General features: G+C 45.5%; 1 protein-coding gene across 1 annotated transcript in view; it reads left to right on the forward strand.

Annotated features, from left to right (window-relative positions):
* Positions 1-23148, forward strand: part of DCTN2 (dynactin subunit 2) — a 141185-nt gene that overhangs the window by 34366 nt on the left and 83671 nt on the right. Inside the window, exon 3 of the mRNA XM_063952351.1 lies at positions 16201-16297. Within this exon, the coding sequence (XP_063808421.1) occupies positions 16201-16297 (97 nt within the window). The remainder of the gene's footprint in view (positions 1-16200; positions 16298-23148) is intronic.

Consider the following 23148-nt stretch of genomic DNA (forward strand, 5'->3'; position numbering starts at 1 on the left):
TTATTCCACACTGTTGTGGTACCGAAGCCGGACGGCTCGGTGAGACCGATTCTAAATCTAAAATCTTTGAACACTTACATACAGAGGTTCAAATTCAAGATTGAGTCACTCAGAGCAGTGATTGCGAACCTGGAAGAAGGAGACTACATGATGTCTCGGGACATCAAGGATGCTTACCTTCATGTCAAAATTTACCCTTCTCACCAAGGGTACCTCAGGTTTATGGTACAGAACTGTCACTATCAGTTCAGACGCTGCCGTATGGATGGTCCACGCCACCCCGGGTCTTCACCAAGGTAATGGCCGAAATGATGATATTCCTTCGAAGGAAGTGAATTTTAGTTATCCCTTACTTGGACAATTCCCTGATAAGGGTAAGATCCAGGGAACAGTTGGAGGTCGGTGTAGCACTATCTCAGGTAGTGTTGCGGCAGCACGATTGGATTCTCAATATTCCAAAATCGCACCTGGTTCCGACGACGTGTCTTCTGTTCCTAGGGATGATCCTGGACACAGTCCAGAAAAAGGTGTTTCTCCCGGAGGAGAAAGCCAGGGAGTTATCCGAGCTAGTCAGGAACCTCCTAAAACCGAGCCAAGTCTCAGTGCATCAATGCACAAGGGTTCTGGGTAAAATGGTGGCTTCCTACGAAGCAATCCCATTCGACAGATTCCACGCACCAGTGGGACCTGCTGGACAAATGGTCCGGGTCGCATCTTCAGATGCATCAGCGGATAACCCTGTCACCAAGGACAAGGGTGTCCCTCCTGTGGTGGTTGCAGAGTGCTCATCTTCTAGAGGGCCGCAGATTAGGCATTCAGGACTGGGTCCTGGTGACCACGGATGCCAGCCTGCGAGGCTGGGGAGCAGTCACACAGGGAAGGAATATCCAGGGCTTATGGTCAAGCCTGGAGACATCACTTCACATAAATATCCTGAAGCTAAGGGACATTTACAATGCTCTAAGCTTAGCAAGACCTCTGCTTCAAGGTCAGCCGGTGTTGATCCAGTCGGACAACATCACGGCAGTCACCCACGTAAACAGACAGGGTGGCACAAGAAGCAGGAGGGCAATGGCAGAAGCTGCAAGGATTCTTCGCTGGGTGGAAAATCATGTGATAGCACTGTCAGCAGTATTCATTCCGGGAGTGGACAACTGGGAAGCAGACTTCCTCAGCACGACCTCCACCCGGGAGAGTGGGGACTTCACCCAGAAGTCTTCCACATGATTAAAAACTCGACAGGTATTGCGCCAGGTCCAGGGACCCTCAGGCAATAAGCTGTAGACGCTCTGGTAACACCGTGGGTGTACCAGTCAGGGTATGTGTTCCCTCCTCTGCCTCTCATACCCAAGGTACTGAGATTGATAAGATGGAGAGGAGTAAGCTCTATATTCGTGGTTCCGGATTGGCCAAGAAGAACTTGGTAACCGGAACTTCAAGAGATGCTCACGGAAGATCCGTGGCCTCTACCTCTAAGAAGGGACCTGCTCCAGCAAGGACCCTGTCTGTTCCAAGACTTACCGCGGCTGCGTTTGACGGCATGGCGGTTGAACGCCGGATCCTGAAGGAAAAAAGGCATTCCGGATGAAGTCATCCCTATCCTGATCAAAGCCAGGGAGGATGTAACCGCAAAAACATTATCACCGCAATTGGCGAAAATATGTTGCGTGATGCGAGGCCAGTAAGGCCCGACGGAGGAAATTCAACTGAGTCGATTCCTACATTTCCTGCAAACAGGAGTGTCTATGGGCCTGAAATTGGGGTCCATTAAGGTTCAAATTTCGGCCCTGTCAATTTTCTTCCAAAAAAGAACTAGCTTCAGTCCCTGAAGTTCAGACGTTTGTAAAAGGGGTACTGCATATACAGCCTCCTTTTGTGCCTCCAGTGGCACTTTGGGATCTCAATGTAGTTTTGGGTTCCAAAAGTCACATTGGTTTGAACCACTTAAATCTGTGGAGTTAAAATATCTCACATGAAAAGTGGTCATGCTGTTGGCCCTGGCCTGGGCCAGGCGCGTGTCAGAATGGGCGGCTTTATCCTGATTTTCCATTCGGACAGGGCGGAATTGAGGACTCGTCCTCCGTTTCTCCCCAAGGTGGTTTCAGCGTTTCACCTGAACCAACCTATTGGTGGTGCCTGCGGCTACTAGGGACTTGGAGGCCTCCAAGTTGCTAGACGTTGTCAGTGCCCTGAAAATATGTTTCCAGGACGGCTGGAGTCAGGAAATCTGACTCGCTGTTTATCCTGTATGCACCCAACAAGCTGGGTGCTCCTGCTTCTAAGCAGACTATTGCTCGTTGGATTTGTAGTACAATTCAGCTTGCACATTCTGTGGCAGGCCTGCCACAGCCAAAAATCTGTAAATGCCCACTCCACAAGGAAGGTGGGCTCATCTTGGGCGGCTGCCCGAGGGGTCTCGGCTTTACAACTTTGCCGAGCAGCTACTTGGTCAGGAGCAAATACGTTTGTAAAATTCTACAAAATTGATATCCTGGCTGAGGAGGACCTGGAGTTCTCTCATTTGGTGCTGCAGAGTCATCCGCACTCTCCCACCCGTTTGGGAGCTTTGGTATAATCCCCATGGTCCTTACGGAGTCCCCAGCATCCACTTAGGACGTTAGAGAAAATAAGAATTTACTTACCGATAATTCTATTTCTCATAGTCCGTAGTGGATGCTGGGCGCCCATCCCAAGTGCGGATTGTCTGCAATACTTGTACATAGTTATTGTTACAAAAATCGGGTTATTATTGTTGTGAGCCATCTTTCAGAGGCTCCTCTGTTATCATGCTGTTAACTGGGTTCAGATCACAGGTTATACGGTGTGATTGGTGTGGCTGGTATGAGTCTTACCCGGGATTCAAAATCCTTCCTTATTGTGTACGCTCGTCCGGGCACAGTATCCTAACTGAGGCTTGGAGGAGGGTCATAGGGGGAGGAGCCAGTGCACACCAGATAGTCCTAAAGCTTTCTTTAGATGTGCCCAGTCTCCTGCGGAGCCGCTATTCCCATGGTCCTTACGGAGTCCCCAGCATCCACTACGGACTATGAGAAATAGAATTATCGGTAAGTAAATTCTTATTATTGCAGCTACTTGGGCTGCAGAGGCCATTGAAGCATGGGCCTTGGAGTTAGATGCTGAAATCTCCTCTGACCATGCTAGACAATGCTTGTCTTATATTGTCACAGCTTCTCGTTATATTAAAGAGGCGGCTTCTGATGCCGGTATCCTGGCAGCCAAGGCCTCTACTACGTGAGTCCTGGCTTGCCGGATATTGTGGCTGAGATCCTGGCCTGTGGATCTGGACTCTAGAAAACCCTGGAGGTACTTCCTTTCAAGGGAGATATTCATTGTGGCTGACTTGGCTACTGCCAAAACTGCCTGTCTGCCAAGTACTGCTCCTTCTGTGTCGAAGGCTAAAGGTACTTCCTTTCGCCCCTTACGTCCTTAAGGTAAAGCAAAAGGTCAGGCGTGCAACAAACAGGCCCGCACTTCCAAACCTGGTAAGCCTAAGCCCAAAAGAGCCTGGGCGGCCCGTCGGCCAGCTTCCATGACAGATAAGCCTGCCGCATGACGGGGCGGGCCTCCCTCTTGGGGATCCCAGGGTGGGGGGCCGGCTTCTAGGGTATACCCAGGAATGGTTGAAGACCACTTCAGATGCCTGGGTACGGGAAGTCGTCACTCGAGGTTACGCCATAGCCTTCAAAAACCGACCCCCTCATCGATTTTGCCAGACATGTCCCGTTGGACAAGACAAAGGCAAATACTCTACATCCGGTAGTACAGACCCTCCTGGATACAGGAGTCGTAGTACAGGTGCCTCTTGTGCAGAGGGGCTGTGGGTACTATTCTCCGCTGTTTCTAGTCCCGAAACCGAATGGGTCCTCCTGGCCCTTCTCAACCTCAAGGCATTGAACAGGTTTGTGAAGGTTTCCAAGTTCCGGATGGAAACCCTCCGCTCTATAGTTCTGGCCTTGTAACCTGGGGACTTCATGGTCTCCCTGGATATACAGGATGCTTACCTGCATATTCCTATAGCAGTGTCTCATCAGCAATACCTGAGATTTGCGATTGGCAACTGCCATTACCAGTTTCGGGCGTTACCTTTTGGTTTAACAACGGCTCCGCGAGTCTTTACAAAAGTCATGGCGGTGATGACGGTGGTACTCCGCCGTCAAGGGGTCAGGATACTGCCGTATTTGGACGACTTGTTAATCCTGGCAAATTCCCCAGAACTTCTCCTGCGTCATCTAGATGTGACGGTCTGGTCTCTGCAAGCCAACGGGTGGCTCATCAACTGGAAGAAGTCATCCCTGATCCCTGCTCAGAGCATGGTGCATCTGGGAGCACTATTGGACACTCACAACCAGCGGTTGTTCCTGTCTCAGGAGAAAGTCCTGAAACTTCAGGACAGGATTCGTTGCTTCCTATCTCGTCCGCAAGTGTCGATACATTCGGCGATGCAGGTGCTGGGCCTCATGGTGTCAGAATTCGACATGGTGGAGTACGCTCAATTTCACTCTCGCCCTCTCCAAAGGCTGATTCTAGCCAAATGGGACGGCCTGCCTCACCGGATCATGTCTCAAATGATCGCATTGACTCCGGAGGTCCGTCTGTAGCTGCTCTGGTGGCTCCGGGACCAACAACTGTGCAGGGGCCGTCCGTTCTGGATATCCAACTGGGTCCTGTTGACGACAGATGCCAGTCTAAGAGGTTGGGGCGTGGTGCTGGAGCAACACTCCCTTCAGGGGCGGTGGACCAAGGAGGAGTCCCTCCTCTCGATCAATATTCTGGAGTTGCGGGCGGTCTTCAATGCCTTGAACCTAGCCCAGCATTTAATTCAGAACCGTCCTGTTCAAGTACAGTCGGACAACGCCACCACAGTGGCTTACATAAATCATCAGGGCGGCACTCGAAGCCGCCTAGCAATGAAGGAAGTCTCACGGATTCTACAGTGGGCAGAACGCCATCTACCGGCCATATCGGCAATATTCATTCCGGGAGTCCTGAATTGGGAAGCGGACTTTCTCAGTCGTCAGGACGTGCATGCCAGCGAGTGGGGCCTCCATCCAGAAGTGTTTCAACTCCTAGTGGAAAGGTGGGGCCTTCCAGACGTAGATCTGATGGCGTCTCGACACAATCACAAGGTTCCGGTCTTCGGAGCAAGGATAAGGGATCCTCAAGCAGTATTCGTGGATGCCCTGGCGGTACCGTGGAGGTTTCGGCTGCCGTACGTGTTCCCTCCGATTGTCACTTCTGCCCAGGGTAATTCGGAAGTTCAATTAGGAAAAAGGAAATCTGCTTCTCATAGCTCCAGCGTGGCCCAGAAGGCACTGGTTCTCAGACCTGCAGGGCCTATCGTCTGAGCGTCCAATTCTACTTCCACAACGCCCAGACCTCCTCGTTCAGGGCCCCTGTGTCTACCAGGACCTAGCCCGGCTGTCTTTGACGGCATGGCTCTTGAAGCTTCCGTCTTAAGGGCTAAAGGGTTTTCTGAGGCGGTCATTCAAACTATGTTGCGGGCCCGGAAACCGGCTTCGGCTCGGATTTACTATAGGGTCTGGCATTCTTACTTTGTTTGGTGCGCATCTAACGATTATGACTCTTCCAAGTTTAGTATAGCCAAGTTGTTGGCTTTTCTTCAGCAGGGCCTGGACTTAGGCCTGCGTCTGGCCTCCCTCAAGGTTCAAATATCTGCCTTGTCGGTGTGGTTTCAGAGAAAAATTGTGACCTTACTTGATGTGCATACCTTTACTCAGGGCGCGTTGCGTATCCAACCTCCCTATGTCCCGCTTGTGGCTCCTTGGGACTTGTCGGTGGTTTTGGAGGCGTTACAAGAGTCTCCGTTTGGACCTCTTGGTTCAGCTGACCTTAAGTGGCTTACCCTTAAGGTGGTGTTTCTGCTGGCTATTGCTTCAGCTAGAAGAGTGTCGGATTTGGTTGCCTTGTCCTGTAGTTCCCCATATCTGATATTTCACCATGACCGGGCGGTTCTTAGGACTCGTCCCGGCTATCTACCTAAGGTGGTTTCTTCGTTCCACCTTAATCAGGAGATTGTTGTTCCGGCACTTGTTTCTCCTGATCCGTCTTCCAAAGAGCGGTCTTTGGATGTGGATGTGGTATCTATGTGAAGAGAACTGCTCCTATTAGGAAATCTGATTCTCTTTTTGTTGTGTTTGGGTTTCACAAACGTGGCTGGCCTGCTCACAAGCAAGCTCTGGCCAGATGGATTAGAATGTTGATTGCACATGCTTATGTGAAGGCTGGTCTTTCTGCTCCTGATCACATTAAGGCCCATTCTACTCGGTCTGTTGGACCTTCTTGGGCAGCCCAACGTGGTGCGACCCTTGAACAATTGTGCAAGGCGGCTACGTGGTCCTCTGTGAACACGTTCATAAGGTTCTAGGCCTTCGATACTGCCGCTTCCCAGGATGCTTCCTTTGGACGCCGGGTTCTTGTGCCCGCTACAGTGCATCTCCTCCCATAAGGAACTGCTTTAGGACATCCCCATTGTCCATTCCTTGTGGAGCCCAGTGTACCCCGCAGCAAAAAACAAGTTTTATGGTAAGAACTTACCCTTGTTAAAACTCTTTCTGCGAGGTACACTGGGCTCCACAAGGCACCCACCCTGACGCACTTAGCTTCTTTTGGGTTGGTATGGCATTAGCCGCTGACACGTCTCCTGTCGTGAGAATGCAATGTTGTGGCTACTAACTGTTGTTGTCTCTATTCCTGCTACTGCATTGGACTGGTTAACTAAAAATGGAGATCCTGTGCAGGGAGGCGGGGTGATATAGGAGGCGGCGCTATGCATTCTGGGAACAGTCAAAGCTTTGAGCCTGTTGGTGCCTCGGATCAAGATCCTACTTTACACCCCCATTGTCCATTCCTTGTGGAGCCCTGTGTACCTCGCAGAAAGAGTTTTGACAAGGGTAAGTTCTTACCATAAAACTTGTTTTCCCATACTGGACGTGAGGCATCTATGCCATGCTGCCTCCAGATTGGGCTTCTGTGTGTTCTATTCCTTTCCATGCATTTCTTTGATCACTTTTATTTTGCTGTAACGGTGGGAAGCCTAGTGTTCTTTGTGTTCTTTTAGCTGCGCTTGTTTCATTATGAGCCCTGAGACGGAGATGAAGCCATTAAAATGGTGCTAATTCCAAATTTCTTTCCACTGTATGCCCCCTACCTGAGAATTTCTAGTTGTGTAATGACAGGGAGCCTTCACACAGCGCATATTGTATTGCTTTGGGACACCATACACATATGTTGAATTGTTTTAAAATATGTTGCACTGTTGCAAATCTTTCTAACGCTCTCACCCTCCCCTTTTTAACCACCTCGCCTGGATACTAGTTTGCACAAGTAAGACCGCTCACGCTTCTTTTTTGCATGCTTTTTGTGTATTAAAATAATTGCATGCAGTCAGATTTTCTATAATTGCGGCTGATTTATTTTAAACCCTCAATGCTGTAATCTCTACTGGTGTAATCTAAGGTGTATTTAAATCTCATTGTGGATGGCTTTCATGTGTGACAGAAACGTGTTTGATTTCTCAAATCCCCAGTCATTAATATGAAGAAACCAAAAAGTGTTCTGTGAATGTGCACTCTGATCCATTGGTAATTTGTGGCTGTCTTATTACAGCAATGTGAAATCATTATCACTATGTGAAATAAATAGCAGTGTCTGATGCTGTCATAGACCTATTGGATGAATGTAATTGAGTAGGACAAAGGAGTCTGCTCAGCCACTGGCTACAGTAGTGTGTCCGGAGACCTCATGCCCTTGAAATCGTGTGCACCAATTTATTTCTCTAACGTTACAGAGGATTATTACTGAGAAGGGATCAGGGCTACAGGAAATGAATGTGCTACAATCTGAAAACGAGTTGGTGTTCCAAGTCTTGCTCATGTACATGCTGTGGTCTGAAATACTGTACTGTGTTGCCGCTGCCTGTTGCTTCTCAATCACACGTATACAGATTTTTTGTTTGTTTTTGTAGCAAATGTTGTTGCACAATATACGGCTTTCTTCAAGTATCTCACATGAAGAAGATTGTGACCACTACAGTAAACTTCATAACCTGGAGGATTAAGTAGGAGAGTACCCGATCAAAACACAGTGATAAATTAACAATACAGCACCATGTACTGTTCGTCCAGCATAGCTTTCCAAGTACTCAGTCTGTAGCTGTTGCCATACTGCAGCATGCACACCATGATTTAAAGAGAACCATGAACCGCGTGTATTCAGCTGTACTAATTAAGCTTGAGAGTCAGGCAGCATAGGATGCTTCACTCCTGTAAGGCTTCTTAGCTGTGTCACAGCATCCCTGCTTCATGAGGATGCTGTGAAGGGAACTTTCTGGGAACAAGCATATTAAAGTATGCTTCCCAACTCTGAGATGATTACCAATGTGTACATACACTGTCTGGATTAACCAAAGAAAAGCTCCGATAGTTTTACACCTACACAGAGTGAAAAGCTCCAGCTAAACAATGATTTATCTAAAAAAGATTAAGCTGGGTACATACCTATACAATCGGCTGTTCACCTGATAATGGGAGAACGGGCCGACAGTTGTATAGGTGTGTGTATGCAGTACTGGTGCAGGAGCGTTAGCTGATAAACTGCTTAGAATGCTCCTGCAATGGTCAGGATCGGAAGGTCGCATCTTATGTGCCGCATAGCTGGCCTCCTGATCTCAGAGGAGCCGCCTCACCTCCTGCAATGGTTGGGATTGGGAAGTCGCATCTTATGTGCCACATAGCCAGACTCCCGATCTGAGCCGCCTCACCTCCTGCAATGGTTGGGATTGGGAGGTCGCATCTTATGTGCCACATAGCCAGACTCCCGATCTGAGCCGCCTAACCTCCTGCAATGGTTGGGATTGGGAGGTCACATCTTATGTGCCGCATCGCTGGCCCCCTGATCTCAGAGGAGCCGCCTTACCTCCTGCAATGGTCGGGATTGGGAGGTTGCATCTTTTGTGCCGCATAGCCAGACTCCCAATCTGAGCCGCCTCACCGCCTGCAATGGTCAGGATTGGGAGGTTACATCTTATGTGCAGCATAGCCGGACTCCCGATCTGAGCCGCCTCACCTCCTGCAATGGTCAGCCTCAGGAGGTTACATCTTATGTGCCGCATAGCCGGACTCCCGATCTCAAAGAGGAGCTTCCTCACCACCTGCAATGGTCGGGATTGGGAGGTTACGTCTTATGTGCTGCATAACTAACTTCCTGATCCCATAGAGGAACCGCCTTGCCTTCAGTCCTGCCTCTGCTAATGTCTCTCACAGGAGGTCACGCTGGGTACACTGCTTGGCTGATTGGGAGCGTTTTACCCAATCAGCCGAGGATCGGAAATGTGTGTACTCAGCTAAGTCCTGTTTAAATGAAGGTATATTGGGGGTAATTCCAAGTTGATCGCAGCAGGAATTTTGTTAGCAGTTGGGCAAAACCATGTGCACTGCAGGGGAGGCAGATATAACATGTGCAGAAAGAGTTAGATTTGGGTGGGTTATTTTGTTTCTGTGCAGGGTAAATACTGGCTGCTTTATTTTTACACTGCAAATTAGATTGCAGATTGAACACACCCCACCCAAATCTAACTCTCCCTGCACATGTTAAATCTGCCTCCCCTGCAGTGCACATGGTTTTGCCCAACTGCTAACAAAATTCCTGCTGCGATCAACTTGGAATTACCCCAATTGTACAAAATGCTGTTTTATTCGCATGCAGATAGGATTTGGCAACACAGAGCATATTTTAGGATTTCACTGTATATGAATAGATACGGTGTTTGAAACAGTAATTCTCATTTCAGACTCGTAGCACATTCATTTCCCCTAGTCCTGATCCCTTCTTAGTAATAATTCGGTGCGCATGGTTATTTTGGAGGTATGTACATAACATAAATTCTCCTTTACTTCCTGGATGATTATCATCCAAGGAGCAACACAGATTGTGATTGGTGCATGTATGTATGAGAATATTATTATTATTATTATTATTATTATTATTCATGACCATTTCAAGTGCTGATTTCTATAAAACTGCATTTAAATAAGATGTATGTTTTTAATTGTGTATTTTGTTTGTATATGTCATGTTCACTTTGTTTTATGGCTCACAGTCATTTTTAGTGTTGTTCATTTTATTCCTGATAGCCTATACAGTATATTTCCCCAGAAATAGATAGCCTCTATAGGGAGCTGAAGCTGGGAAGAATTCCTGCACTATAGATAATTTAGTACAGCCTTTTAGTATCTGTTACCTGCCGATCTTTGCTACCTACCTGGTGTCAAGATTAAAGGTGGCTTAAATCTCTCTTTCATACATTTGTCGGAATGTAATGGAGTCGAATATGTCGGAGGTGCAGGATGCCGGCCGACCTTGGACGTTTATTTAAAGGAGCAATCACTGACACAGCATGGTTTTACCTTGTTAAAAAAAAAGTCAGATCGGCCGGCATCCTGCACCTCCTGGCGATCTCGGACTCCATTACATCCCGACGACTGTTTTGTAATCATCTATAAATTATGAATTGGGTTTGTCTGACCATATCACCTCCTACTGCTCAATAGCCCATTGTCTGTGATCTTTGCCACGTATGATGAGTGGTGCAAACCAACTATGATAATCCTGCTCTGTGAAATTCTCATCTGACTTTTTATTTTTTGATTACTTTTGACACAGGCTGAAATTTGCGGCCGTGCACTTAGTAATGCGCTCATATATCTTCATCCATGATTATTGTGTCCACTGTTGCCCTTTTTATAGATGAGTTTCTCCATCAGAGCTCCATGTTGACATCAAGTTATTAGAGGCTATAGAGATATGAAACATTACAAAGTTGAACTGTCTTGCCAAATGCACCCCATGAAGTATTCCTCATCCTAGGGCACGGAGGTCTTTTCTTGCCACCATATTAAGATTGGAAAACAGGGGAATTCTTTTTGCATGAATCATGCTGGGCAGTTTGTTTTGCATGAACCCCACCTGTATACAGATGTGTCCACTTACCTCTAGCCTCCCTGCAACTTTAAACAGCCCTCCTAGTCACGCCATGACTTGGTAGCACCAAGCTTCCTTTTGTGTGACTTTTTCCATTAAAATGTCTTAATCGCAAAACGTTGTGAATAGGACGCAAAAGCAGTTTTTTCGAGAAAACACTGTAACATAGCATTTTGTATGCAGATGCAGGCGCTTACGTCAGGCAAGTGGCGAGTGAGTACGATTGCTCACCCCCCCCCTTCCCTGCGCACATCACATGGGTAGAGAGAGGAGTGACTGCTTTTGCAGTCTCTCCAGCGTAGCATACAGCAGCGTTTGTGCTGGGCTGGGGAGAGAGCCTGCTGCAGCAGTAGTCATCCTTCCCTTGCACCAAGTGCTGCTGTCTACAAAGTCGGAAAGGGTGGGCAGCGGGAACCGCCCCCCCTACCCCGACAGGACCGGGTAAAGAGTACCCCGCACCCCCTTCTAGGTGCCACTGCACCAGGCATCTCGCGCTGCTTGGCGTATTGAGGTAAGATAAAAGAGGACACAACGTTTAAGGAGTGGTTTAGCAACAATTTTTCTGTGTGCTAGGAGACAAGATAGCATTAAGAGAAGACCTCTACCTGCTAAATGCATGTCATATATCATCATCCCCAAGGAGAAAATACTTTTCACAATTGTTTTTAACTCTTTCCTGTCTGATCAACATTGCAGTTTTAACTTAGAATCTGTAGTCATTAATATTTTTTTAACTTTTTTTTTTTAATGATGGTGCATATTATGTTAGTGCTCCAGCTTCTCTCACCAGGCTCAGTTAACCCTCCTGCTCTCAAAATTAATTTCATTGCATCACTTTAATAACTTGTTACAGCTTTCATCTAACACGCTTGCAACAACTAATTCTGTTTAATTACCTGGCAGCTACCATCATTTTCATACTCTGATATTAGTCAGGTGTGCTCAACCCTCCAGCTGTTGTGGAACTACACATCCCGGCATTGTTTTGCTTTGAGGAAATGTTAAAACTGGTGGCAGGGCATGCTGTTATCTGCAGTTGCATGACAGCTGGAGGTTGCATGTTTAGCACCCCGCATGATGATACAAAAACGCAAACTCCACTTATTCCCTTATGTTAGATTTACACTTAAAACATTATTACAATTAAGAAATAGCTTTCAGCTATTTGGCAGTTGGAATGTACTTTATGGCTAGAACACCTGCACACAGTTTTTCTTAGGGTACAACCCTAGTGTCTAGATCATGGGACTTCAACCTGTGGCCTTCCAGCTGCTGTGGAACTACACATCCCAGCATACCCTGCCTCCGTTTTAGCATACCTTAATAGCAAAACTGTGGCAGGGCATGCTGGGTTGTGTAGTTTCACAGCAGGTGGAGGGCCACAGGTTGAAGACCCATGGTCTAGATGAACCCTGGTAGTATGTAGATCCCAGTAGGCCAGAAAACTATGCTGATAGTTTACATGGAACAGGTGAAATAAATACATCCTAGTGACAGTGTGTAAAGATTGTGATGCAGTTTTAGCTGGCCTTAAGAAAACGTTTATCCACATCCCTCTATGCTGAATTCTGTGAGCTTATTGTAAAGTTGTTGCATGTTTATTTGTCTAATGCCAATTCTTTCTTTTTCTTTTTTCTTTTAATTGTTTGTTTGTTTGTTTGTTTGTTTTGATATTTCACTCACCTCTTGGGGGAAAAAACTGCAAGGAGCTGGTAAGAAGCCTGCTGTTCTATCTTCTCTCTGTGCTGTGCTTGGGCTGTTCTATGGTTTCTGCAGCATTGCCATAAGCTTCCATGTTCTACTAATACTAGAGTCTTTAGTTGATACAAATTTTATCCCTGTGCAGAAACTTGGACTTAAGAAAATGAAGGCGTGCGGCTATTATGGATTACAGTCAATGAAATATACTGTTCTTATGGAAATAAACACACTGGTGCAAAACACTATCTGAAAATAACTTTGAAGGGGAAAATCAATAGTTTCCTGCTCTCGTATGAAAAGGAGTTATTCAGTTGTTTTGGGCGCCCATCAATTATTGCGACTTTCCATCTAAAGTAGGGCTTTTGAGCTGTGCACACCTTAACTGCAGCAGCGTGCCTGGCACATTAAAAGCTGCTGAACGTCCTAACCCCTTGCTTTTGGTTGCAAGAATCTGACTGTCATGATCAGTGCGGGGCTGGTGAACCAAACAATTCAATAGCTCCCAGTCACTTCAGAGGGGAGCTACATGTGTGAGAAAACCTTGCATTCCTCTCTTAAATTCGAATCTTAAAGTTGTAAAGACGCATAGCTAAACAAGTGCATATAGACTGTCTGTACTGTAGCTAGTAATAGTGTGCCAGAGGCTGGAGACCGAAGAATCTGCTACATCCATTAGCATCACCTGGTTCCCTTTAAACTGTTGTGAAGCTGGCTACACACTAGACAATATTATGATCTATTTACCCGATTCCAACAAATCAGAACAACAAATTATTCAAACAGTCAACCCCCGCGGTCGTCAGCGATAACTTCTACCTGGCCCTACGAGCTGCTCACTTTGAGGATATTCTCAACGACCGCATACTCCTGGATGTGGCGTGTGTATGTATGTATGTATGTATGTATGTGTGTATATATATATATATATATATATATATATATATATATCTACACACACACACACACACACACACACACACACACCAAGCCGGTCCGGCTCTCCCATTAGTCAATGCAATTGCGCTGGGTGCCTCCACAATGATGAGATACAGGCAACGACAGGTGCGGCACTCCAAGCGACAAGGACAAAGTTACTCTTGAGTCCAAATTGTAGACAACGTTTCAATGCTGTTTACTGATGAAAATGCACAAGTAAACAGCATTGAAACGTTGTCTACAATTTGGACTCAAGAGTAACTTTGTCCTCGTCGCTTGGAGTGCCGCACCTGTCGTTGCATATATATTTCTTCTTTTTATGAGATAAAAGCCCTCAAGTGCCGCCAGTGGAGGAGTATATGTATGTATGTGTGTGTATATATTATGTATATAGATAGATAGCAAGACTGCACGCACTAAATCATTTGTCTGGGAGTTCAAGGGAAATCGTTGACCACATTGCATGACTTGCTGGTTGTCTAATTAATCCTGATATAGGGACATATCCCCCTCTCCTTTGTTGATCATATTTAGTTGTACTGCAACGTATTAGTGTTTTGGTGACCAGCCACTTTAAACAAGATACTCGTATAATTTATTTTTATTCAGTCACTGTGATTATGAATACAGGAGAGAAAATATATCTGTAGTTCCCAGCAAAGGGCTGGTAATATGACAACTGGTGTATTTTCTGATGCTCCATTGTAGGACATTTAGAGCTCAGCCCTTTAGCTTGTGTTTAGATAACCCCAGGCCAGCCTTTCACGCTTTTGGATCACTGTAGAAAAGCTCAGTTATGTCCCTTTTTCATGAAGTGGGCCAGAATTTCATGAATGCGTACCCCTGTAGCTAACTTAGGGAGATGAACTCCGTTTGCTTGCTTGTGAAAGGTGTTTCCCTTTGTTACATATGAAGTGCAATGGCCTATGCCTGAAATGCAATAGGACAGTTCAGTTGCAGATTCTGGTCTAGTGTAATAAGTCCAGAAGAGACTATAACAAATTTTCTTTGGAAATTAGGGGGACATTTACTAAGCAGTGATAAGAGCGGAGAAGTGAGCCAGTGGGGAAGTTGCCCATGGCAACCAATCAGCACTGAAGTAACATCTATAATTTGCATACTATAAAATTATACAGAGCAGCTGATTGGTTGATGGGGCAATTTCTCCACTGGCTCACTTCTCCGCTCTTATCACTGCTTAGTAAATGTTCCCCATAGTGTCTTAAGCGGCCCGTACATCAGGATTGTATTGGGCCATTTTCCGCTATTCTAATGCCCAGGTTGGGGGATTGTCAAAACCCAACATGTTGGATATCCTCGATTCGTAGATTCTGATCCAAAAACATGATGTATTTTGTCTATCATCAAAGTCTGCAGTTGGGCATAGGTGAATTGGCCTGTAGATGTATGGTTTTCCTACACAAGTTTTTAGTTTGTGCAGACTTAATCGCTTCTTGAGAAATTACAGAATGGAACATAGTCATGTCACACTGTTCTCCACATGCCCCTTCCTGCGTTTCTCATCCACCCGTTTTATCTTACTCATACAACAGTAGAGCTTCTTCATTCGACATTTAATTTTTATGTTACCTGCAAGTTTTTTCACTTGATGGCATGACTCTAGTTTCACGTGATGCTGTCACAAATCCAGGTGCTTGCAGTGATCAGAAGTACTATGCGAACATAGCTTGTATTATGAGTCCGGTGCATCCATATTGCTGCACTTCTAGCTAGATGGGTCCCGAGAGCAGGTGTCCTCACTTGTAACTGTACTTAAACCTACCCTATGCTTGGTGCACAAAATCAGACTGAAACTGAGTTGGATTGTGCATTCCCCCAACTCTGAATCGGTTAAAACGGACCATAGCCCCTCTGACTTTTCTCCTGCATAGAAACGCCCAGTAATGGCCATTCAGCCATTACTATATAGTGACTAAGATGCATACAAATTGCTCGTAGATGTACTAAGTTCTGTAGGTAGGCTTTGGCCCATGCGCAGTTTGCTAAAAATCGCAAAATGTGGCTGCATTCAGAATGACACGCAACCAGAATCGGGCTCTAAGATTTCTTTCTACTGTAATGTGGAGAAGATGGTTGTTTTTTACAATGTCGGGACACAGTTGTGTTATACTGAATAGTATTTCTTGCCTTTTCTCTGCATTTACATTACTATCATTTACTTCTCCATGCATGTTACATGCTTCAGTATGTTGAAGTGTTTAGAATACAGCTTGATGTGTGCTGTCTGTTAATGTTTCTGCCTGTGAACTAATTATTCCTTTTTTGTAAGTGTTTGCTGCCCTTTGTAGTTTTCTGGGCCTACCATCTGTATCTTCAGTGATCTTGCAATCAATCATTAAGGAGAAATGTTGATTTTTGTTTTATTACCTGTCCAGATAATTCTATCTGTGTTTGATCAATTTGGTTTATTTTGTGAAAGCAAAAATCACTGTGATGTGATGTGTTATGTATACCGTAAATGGACTGTAGTTGTATGTTATACCGGCTCTAACTATCTTGCTGTCGCACTGTCCTTCAATCTAGGAGGAGCTGACTAGCACCAGTGTAGAGCACATTATCGTCAACCCAAATGCAGCTTATGACAAATTTAAGGACAAGAAAGTTGGCACCCAGCAGCTTGGTAAGTGTAAAATTCTTTGCACTGCACGCTCCAGAAGTATATGATGCAGGATTGAAGTTGTGCTATAACTTGAGAAAACGGAGTCGTGTTTTACAAAATGTAGATAAACTTCTATACAATACTCCTCGGATCGTCTCTGTCACACCCTGCGTCTGGCGCTCAGGGGGATTTCCATTTGCCCTGAAAATTTAGTGGGTGCAAAAAACGGGGGTAGAATCGAGCATTTTTGCATTTTCTTTTTCATCCACTAGGGGTCACTGGAGTACTCTTGGGGATATGGACGGCTTAGCAGAAACAAAGGCACTGAATATTTAAATTTAGAACTCTCCACCCCTCCATATCCCAGAGTACCTCAGTGTACGACCTCAGTGTTTTTTCCGTGCTCACAGCAATAACAAGGCTTGTGGGGACTTCCCACACTTGGTCGAAGATTTTATTAATTTTTCATTTTTACTTTTTACTATAGCACATCCCTTCCCAGTTTCTGGAAAAACATGGGTCCGGGATAGTGCCGCTGCACGGGCAGCGCATGACGTGTCGGTCCTCACAAAGAGCACCCTCACAGCCACAGGCCCACTGGCTCCTGCAACAGCTGGACGGAGCTTACAGAAAGAAGCCCGTCGCAGCCATGAAGAAGTGATCAAAGAGCTGGACGGAGCTTACAGAAAGAAGCCCCGTCACAGCCATGAAGAAGTGATCAAACAGCTGGACGGAGCTTACAGATAGAAGCCCCGTCGCAGCTATGACCGGAGAGCTCTGAGCTTAGAAGCCCGTCGCAGACCTCCTACAAAAGGTATGCTGGGGAAACGGGGCGGTCAGCGCAGGCTGCCGCCCCGCTGTGTGGGGTCCGTTGGGTGCGCCCGCTCACTACCGCTCACTGCCACTTAGCCCAGTCGCTCCGTCCAGCGCTCCGTCTGCCGCTCCGTCCTCCCGGCCCAGGCGCTCCGTCAGCGCTGTATGGAAAGTGCAGCGCCCAGAGGGGGAGACCCGCCGCAGCTCGGCTAGCGACAGCTACGCGCCCCGGCCAGCCGCCCTCCGCTACTTTGAATGTGTCTCTCGCCTCCCTGCAATGAGCTTCCCGGCTCACCGCTAACACAGCGCTACAGGGAGTACAGAGGGGGGGGGGGGGGGGACCTGGCTGATTACAGCGCGGCTGCAAGGGGAAATAGCAGGCTGCCATATCTATAGGAATGTTAATACAAAATTAACTGCAGGCAGTGTTTATATTAACTGGATTGTGACCTGCCTGTGATTATGCAGGGTATAATAGGCTATTGAGCCTATATTAACACTGAAGGCATGTATTGTAACCTGCATGTGTTTATTACTGTTTACTAGACAGTGATTATCACTGTATAATAGGCTATTGAGCCTATATTAACACTGCAGCAGGTATTGTAACCTGTCCTGTGATTTTCAGTGTAAGCATGGCATGGGGGCCATTTTAATCATGTTTCCCGTTTCTTCCAGTTTGTAACTCCAGAACATTCCTGCCATACGTCTCTACTCCACTCGGAGGCGCAGGGGTGTTAGTGGGAATTTTGGTTCAGGTTTCACATAGGCTAGCCATGTGAACTGTATTTCGACATATATATATATATATATATATATATATATATATATATATATATATATATATATATATATATATATATATATATTACACACCTTAAGTAAAGACTTTACTGGGTTGTGCAAGTGTCTGGCCTTTGGCTATTGTGTTGTCTGTGTGTATAAGGAGTAAGGCTCCAACACAGACTAAAAACAAGGTTTACTACAATGTCTGTACATAAATCTACCACAGATTCAGTTGCGTTGTAGGTTTCCACTCCGGAAGCCTGTTCATTCCCAGATCCTATGTTAAGCATTGGCAATTCAAATTGACTCCGTTCGACAGGAGTGGTAAGAGCGGAGTCTCGGAAGTTACTCCGCCAGCTCTAACGGAGGAGTCTCAGACTTTCCAAAGGTCCAACTTCCTTTTGGGTACCAGGGTGTTAATTTAACTGGTCTTATCATTTAATGCAGTCTGACAAATTCTATGTCAAACCTCACAGCGATAACTACGAGTGAGAAGGGTACATTAGACCAGCAGTCAGATAGTGCGGGGTTTGGGCAACCATACATTGCTAATGACCAGTGAGTCAATGTCTCAAATTTACAGAGACTAAGGAGACTAACGTCTAATCCGTCGAATTTAATAAACGACAGATCTTCAATGAGTTTCTTATTTAGAATATCTGACTAAGATTTAAGTCTATTTACCCGTTTCCACATCTAAATGGGAGAATCCGCCATTGGTGAATTCGTCTGTGTCAAACATTATAAAGACCCAAGATACATTTGGGTCACTAGGCGCTCTATGTATGGAAACAATGACGATCACATTAGACTTATCGTTAATAAGAAGCTGCAGAGTATCTCTGTAAAGCTTCTGCTGACGCCTGTTACCTCGATTCTCGCTTTTTATCGTCGCTAGTTTCAGCACGACAAGGCCAGAAGTTGTTTGGTACTAAATTTGATATTCAGGCCAAGGCGGGGGGGGGGGGGGGGGGGGGTAAAGTCTAGCCATTGTCTCCTCCGGTATCAAAACGGAAATACTTTGGTCCGGCGTTTAAAGTCTTTAGACTTCACTCTTTTCAAGGCTGTGGTACAAAAACAGTCACAACTTGTAACGCCAGGGCGCTAAAGTCAACAAGCCAGTGGCTTGACGGCCTCTTAGGCCATCTCGAATTTCCAATTGTGGAAGCGCGCCTTTACATGTTACATTTGCCGGGTTTCCAGACATCCACTCATGGATGTATCCGCTATTTAAAGGTTAAAAGACAAGACTGCCTCTGTCGGACGAAATTAGGCGTTTTGGCAGGTTGCCATTCAGTCTCTGCTGGTTTCAGCTGTTTTTATTTCCAGGCCTGGTACACCAACAGAGTCAGGGTTACTTATTCCCCTCTGTTTAGGGTACCGAAGCCGGAGGGCTCCGTCGCAGTCTCAATCAGCAAGTCACTTACTACAGTTTGAAAATGGATTTCTGCGGTTAGTATTTGCATATTTGGAGCCACAAGATTGCATGATTGCGCTTGATCTTCAGAATGCGTATTTACCCATTCCGGTTTGGTCACCGCATCACAGGTTCTTGCGTTTTGCAATACGCCACAACCATTAACCGTTTCAGGTTCTACCGTTTGGCCTCTTGTCAGCGCCTCGGGTATTCACCAAAGTGAGGTTGGTGATGATAGCTCATCTCAGAGCCCTGGCAGTGACAATACTTAGACGATCTGCTCATAAGAACTCTGTCTCAACAGAGGTTCCTCTTACTTGCGCTACTAACGTACACCACGGTTGCAGTGTCAAGTTCAAAAACAATCGCATCTAATTCCGTCTGAACGACTTCAATTCCTAGGTATGAGTATAGATACGGTAAATCGAAGAGATTTACCTACTACACCAGAAAGAACAGATTATACCATCTAGTACAATTAGTGCAAAAGCCACGCACACTAGCGGTACAGTGGTGTATTCGCCTATTAGGAACAATGATGTGTTTTCGAAGCGCTTTAGTTCGCCGGGTTTCACTCGCGTTTCCCACAGGGGGGCGAGGGTGTCTATACTCTGGGCGAGAGTCTCAGAGGTTGAGGAGTTGTAGTTAAAAAGGTCAGCGACAGGGGTTCTAAAACGGATCACGACAGATTGCTGTCTATAAATGTCCTGGAACTCCGTGCAATTTACAATGCACTACATGCTTCGCTTTCAGTCTGTCCAAGTGCAGTCAGACAACGCAACGGGAGTTGCATACACAACATCCAGGGAGGACCGAGTAGCCGCATGGCAATGCGGGAGGTAGCTCGAATCCTCAATTGCCCAGAATACCACAAGGTGATATTGTCGACGGGGTTCATTCCGGGAGTGGACATCTGTTAGACAGATGATCTTAGCCGTCGGGATTTTCATCCAGAAAACTGGGCATTAAATCCAGAGGTGTTTCACATGTGGGTCCACAGGTGGGGTTACCTTCAGGTGTACATGATGGCATCTCGCCACAATTACAAACGCTCAGTATGTGTACAGAACGACAGATCACAAGGGCAGTGGCGGTGGAGGCTCTCACATTCGCGTGGTCGTACAGCCTCGTGTATCTGGGTCCACCGTTTTCCGCTGCTCTCTCCGTTGCTAAAACGGATCATAAGACTGTTCGTCACAGTCATACTAGTGATATCTCATGGGTTTCGGAGAGCTTGCTTCTCGAATCTCCAAGGAATACTCGCACACGATCCTTGCCCGCTCATACTACGTCCAACCTGTTACAACAGGGACCGTTCTTTTACCCCTATTTACCTATGTACCGCGGCTGCGGTTGACGGGGTGGTGGTTGAGACCGCCCTCTTAAGAAAAGAGATAGGGCATTACAGTATCGGTTATACCAACCATGTTACGAGCTAGGAAGCCGGTTACTGCAGCTCATTATTACAGAATTTGGTGTGCCTATATAGGTTGGTGTGAAGCTCGGAAGTTTCCGACATCATCTTTCAAGTTACCCGTATTCTGTTATTTTACAGACGGGGTGGGATGGAGAACTGCGTTTATCTACACTGAGGGTGCAGGTATCTGTGTTGTCAATTTATTTTCAAAGACGTTTGACTTTATTGCGTCGGTACACACCTTTCTACAAGGTGTCATCAGTGCAGCCTCCATTTATCCCACCTACAGAGCCATGCGACTTGAAGCTGAGTTCAAATTTCTTACAGTTTTCATATTTTGAAGCCTTACAACAAATGGGGATTAAGTTTCTCACTTGGAAAACGTTTTTTCTTCTAGCCTTAGCTTCGGCAAGGGTTTTGTTTTCAAATTTGGGTGCCTTGTATTCCAAGCCACCGTATTTGGGTTTCCTCATGACAGAGCGGAACTTCGGACGAAAACCGATTTCTTATTTTTCACATCAATAAACCAATAGTGTTTCCTGTGTTGACAGCACATTCTAGAATTCTGAATGTGGTACGCGCATTACGCGTTTATATGTCCCGAACGTCTACAGTTCGTAATACGGATACGTTGTTTGTTCTCTATGATGCTGCCAACTGGGGTTAGCCAGTTTCTCAGCAGACATTATCCAGTTGGATAAAACTGACTACACGTCAGGCTTACCTTAAGGCTAAGTTACAGTCGCCTACGTCAGTAATAGCTCATCCCACAGGTTCTGTGGGAATGTCATGACCAGCTGGTCGTGGAGCTTCTACGACGCGGCTACATAGTCTTCAGTGCACACGTTTGTGCGCGTTTACAAGTTTTGAAACGTTTGCGGCATCAGCATCTAGCTTTGGCCGCCTACTGTTACAGGTGTCAAACAGCTCTCCCGCCCACGAGGGAAGCTTTGGTACGTCCCAAGAGTACTCCAGTGACCCCTAGTGGATGAAAAAGAAAATAGGATTTTGGTACTTACCAGGTAAATCCTTTTCTTTGAATCCATAGGGGGCACTGGACGCCCACCCAGAGCAGTTTTACCTGGGTTGTATTAAGCTCAGAGGAGCTTATGGTACCACATTTTCACCGATTGGTTCAAATTATAAAGGTCTATCGGTTATGGTGTCAACTGTTTAGTTGACAGTAACGTTATGTGTCAACTTTGTTGTCCGTTATGTTATAGGAATTCTCCATTGTCAACCTCTCTATAGTTCCTGTTCGCTCAGTAAAAAACACTGAGGTCGTACACTGAGGTACTCTGGGATATGGAGGGGTGGAGAGTTCTAAATTTAAATATTCAGTGCCTTTGTTTCTGCTAAGCCGTCCATATCCCCAAGAGTACTCCAGTGCCCCCTATGGATTCAAAGAAAAGGATTTACCTGGTAAGTACCAAAATCCTTTTTTTTAGCTTTGGGCCATCCAGTTACAGCCTGTTTCTTCCGTGTGTTAAATTTTCTGTTTCTGTGCGTTAACACCAGACTCGATGATAAGGTCATGGACTTGTGTCACTGCAAAAGTCATGAAAACCGTCTGCTTAATAGCAATATTTTTTGGAGTCTCCTGAGATCCCCCCAAAAATCCCTGATAAGAGCTACTGGCAGGCTGCATTCGGTGCTAATTGGATAGCCCTGGGGGGATCAGTTAGCCCATGGTAAATTACTGTAGCTAATTGAATTCCCCCCTATGTGTATGAGGACAAGTACGTACTGTCTTGTCTTGCATAGGCAGAATTAAGTGTTCTTACTTGACCATTGTTTACCTCTGCTAAGGGGTATGAGATGCGACTATAACTTTTTCCTGCATGTGACTAATCTGTAGATGCTAGAGACCGTTACACTATTATATGGTTATACTAGGTATAGAACATTATTATTATTTATTATTATTATTAATATATATATATATATATATATATATATATATATATATATATATATATATATATATATATATATATATATATATATATATATATATATATAATATACCGGATAGGGGTATGAGCGACCTAAGGTCTTTGTATGTTGCCAGGTATAATAAATATAAAAAGATATATGAGATGTATAAACATATATTATCAATTTATTTCACAACATTAGGAATGAATTTAAAGTGCAATGTAAATGAGAGAGACAAAAAATATTAATTAAAAGTTAAAAAAGAGAGAGTCTCTTACATAAAATATGGTTCTAAAAAGACAGTTCTTTTAAAAAAAAAGGGAATGGGCATATGTTAGATCCTCAATTAAAGTGCAAATTGCCTGTGCAAATAAGCTCATTTAAAAAGTGGAGTAATAGCATATATAATCTTAACTGATATAGCAGGAAGTCTCTGGGTGAAGGGCCAACGCGTTTCGTCTCCAAGACTTCTTCATGGGGTAGTGAAGAAGTCTTGGAGAC

This window comes from Pseudophryne corroboree, chromosome 2 (genome assembly GCF_028390025.1).
Source record: "Pseudophryne corroboree isolate aPseCor3 chromosome 2, aPseCor3.hap2, whole genome shotgun sequence".
NCBI classification, from domain to species: Eukaryota; Metazoa; Chordata; class Amphibia; order Anura; family Myobatrachidae; genus Pseudophryne; species Pseudophryne corroboree.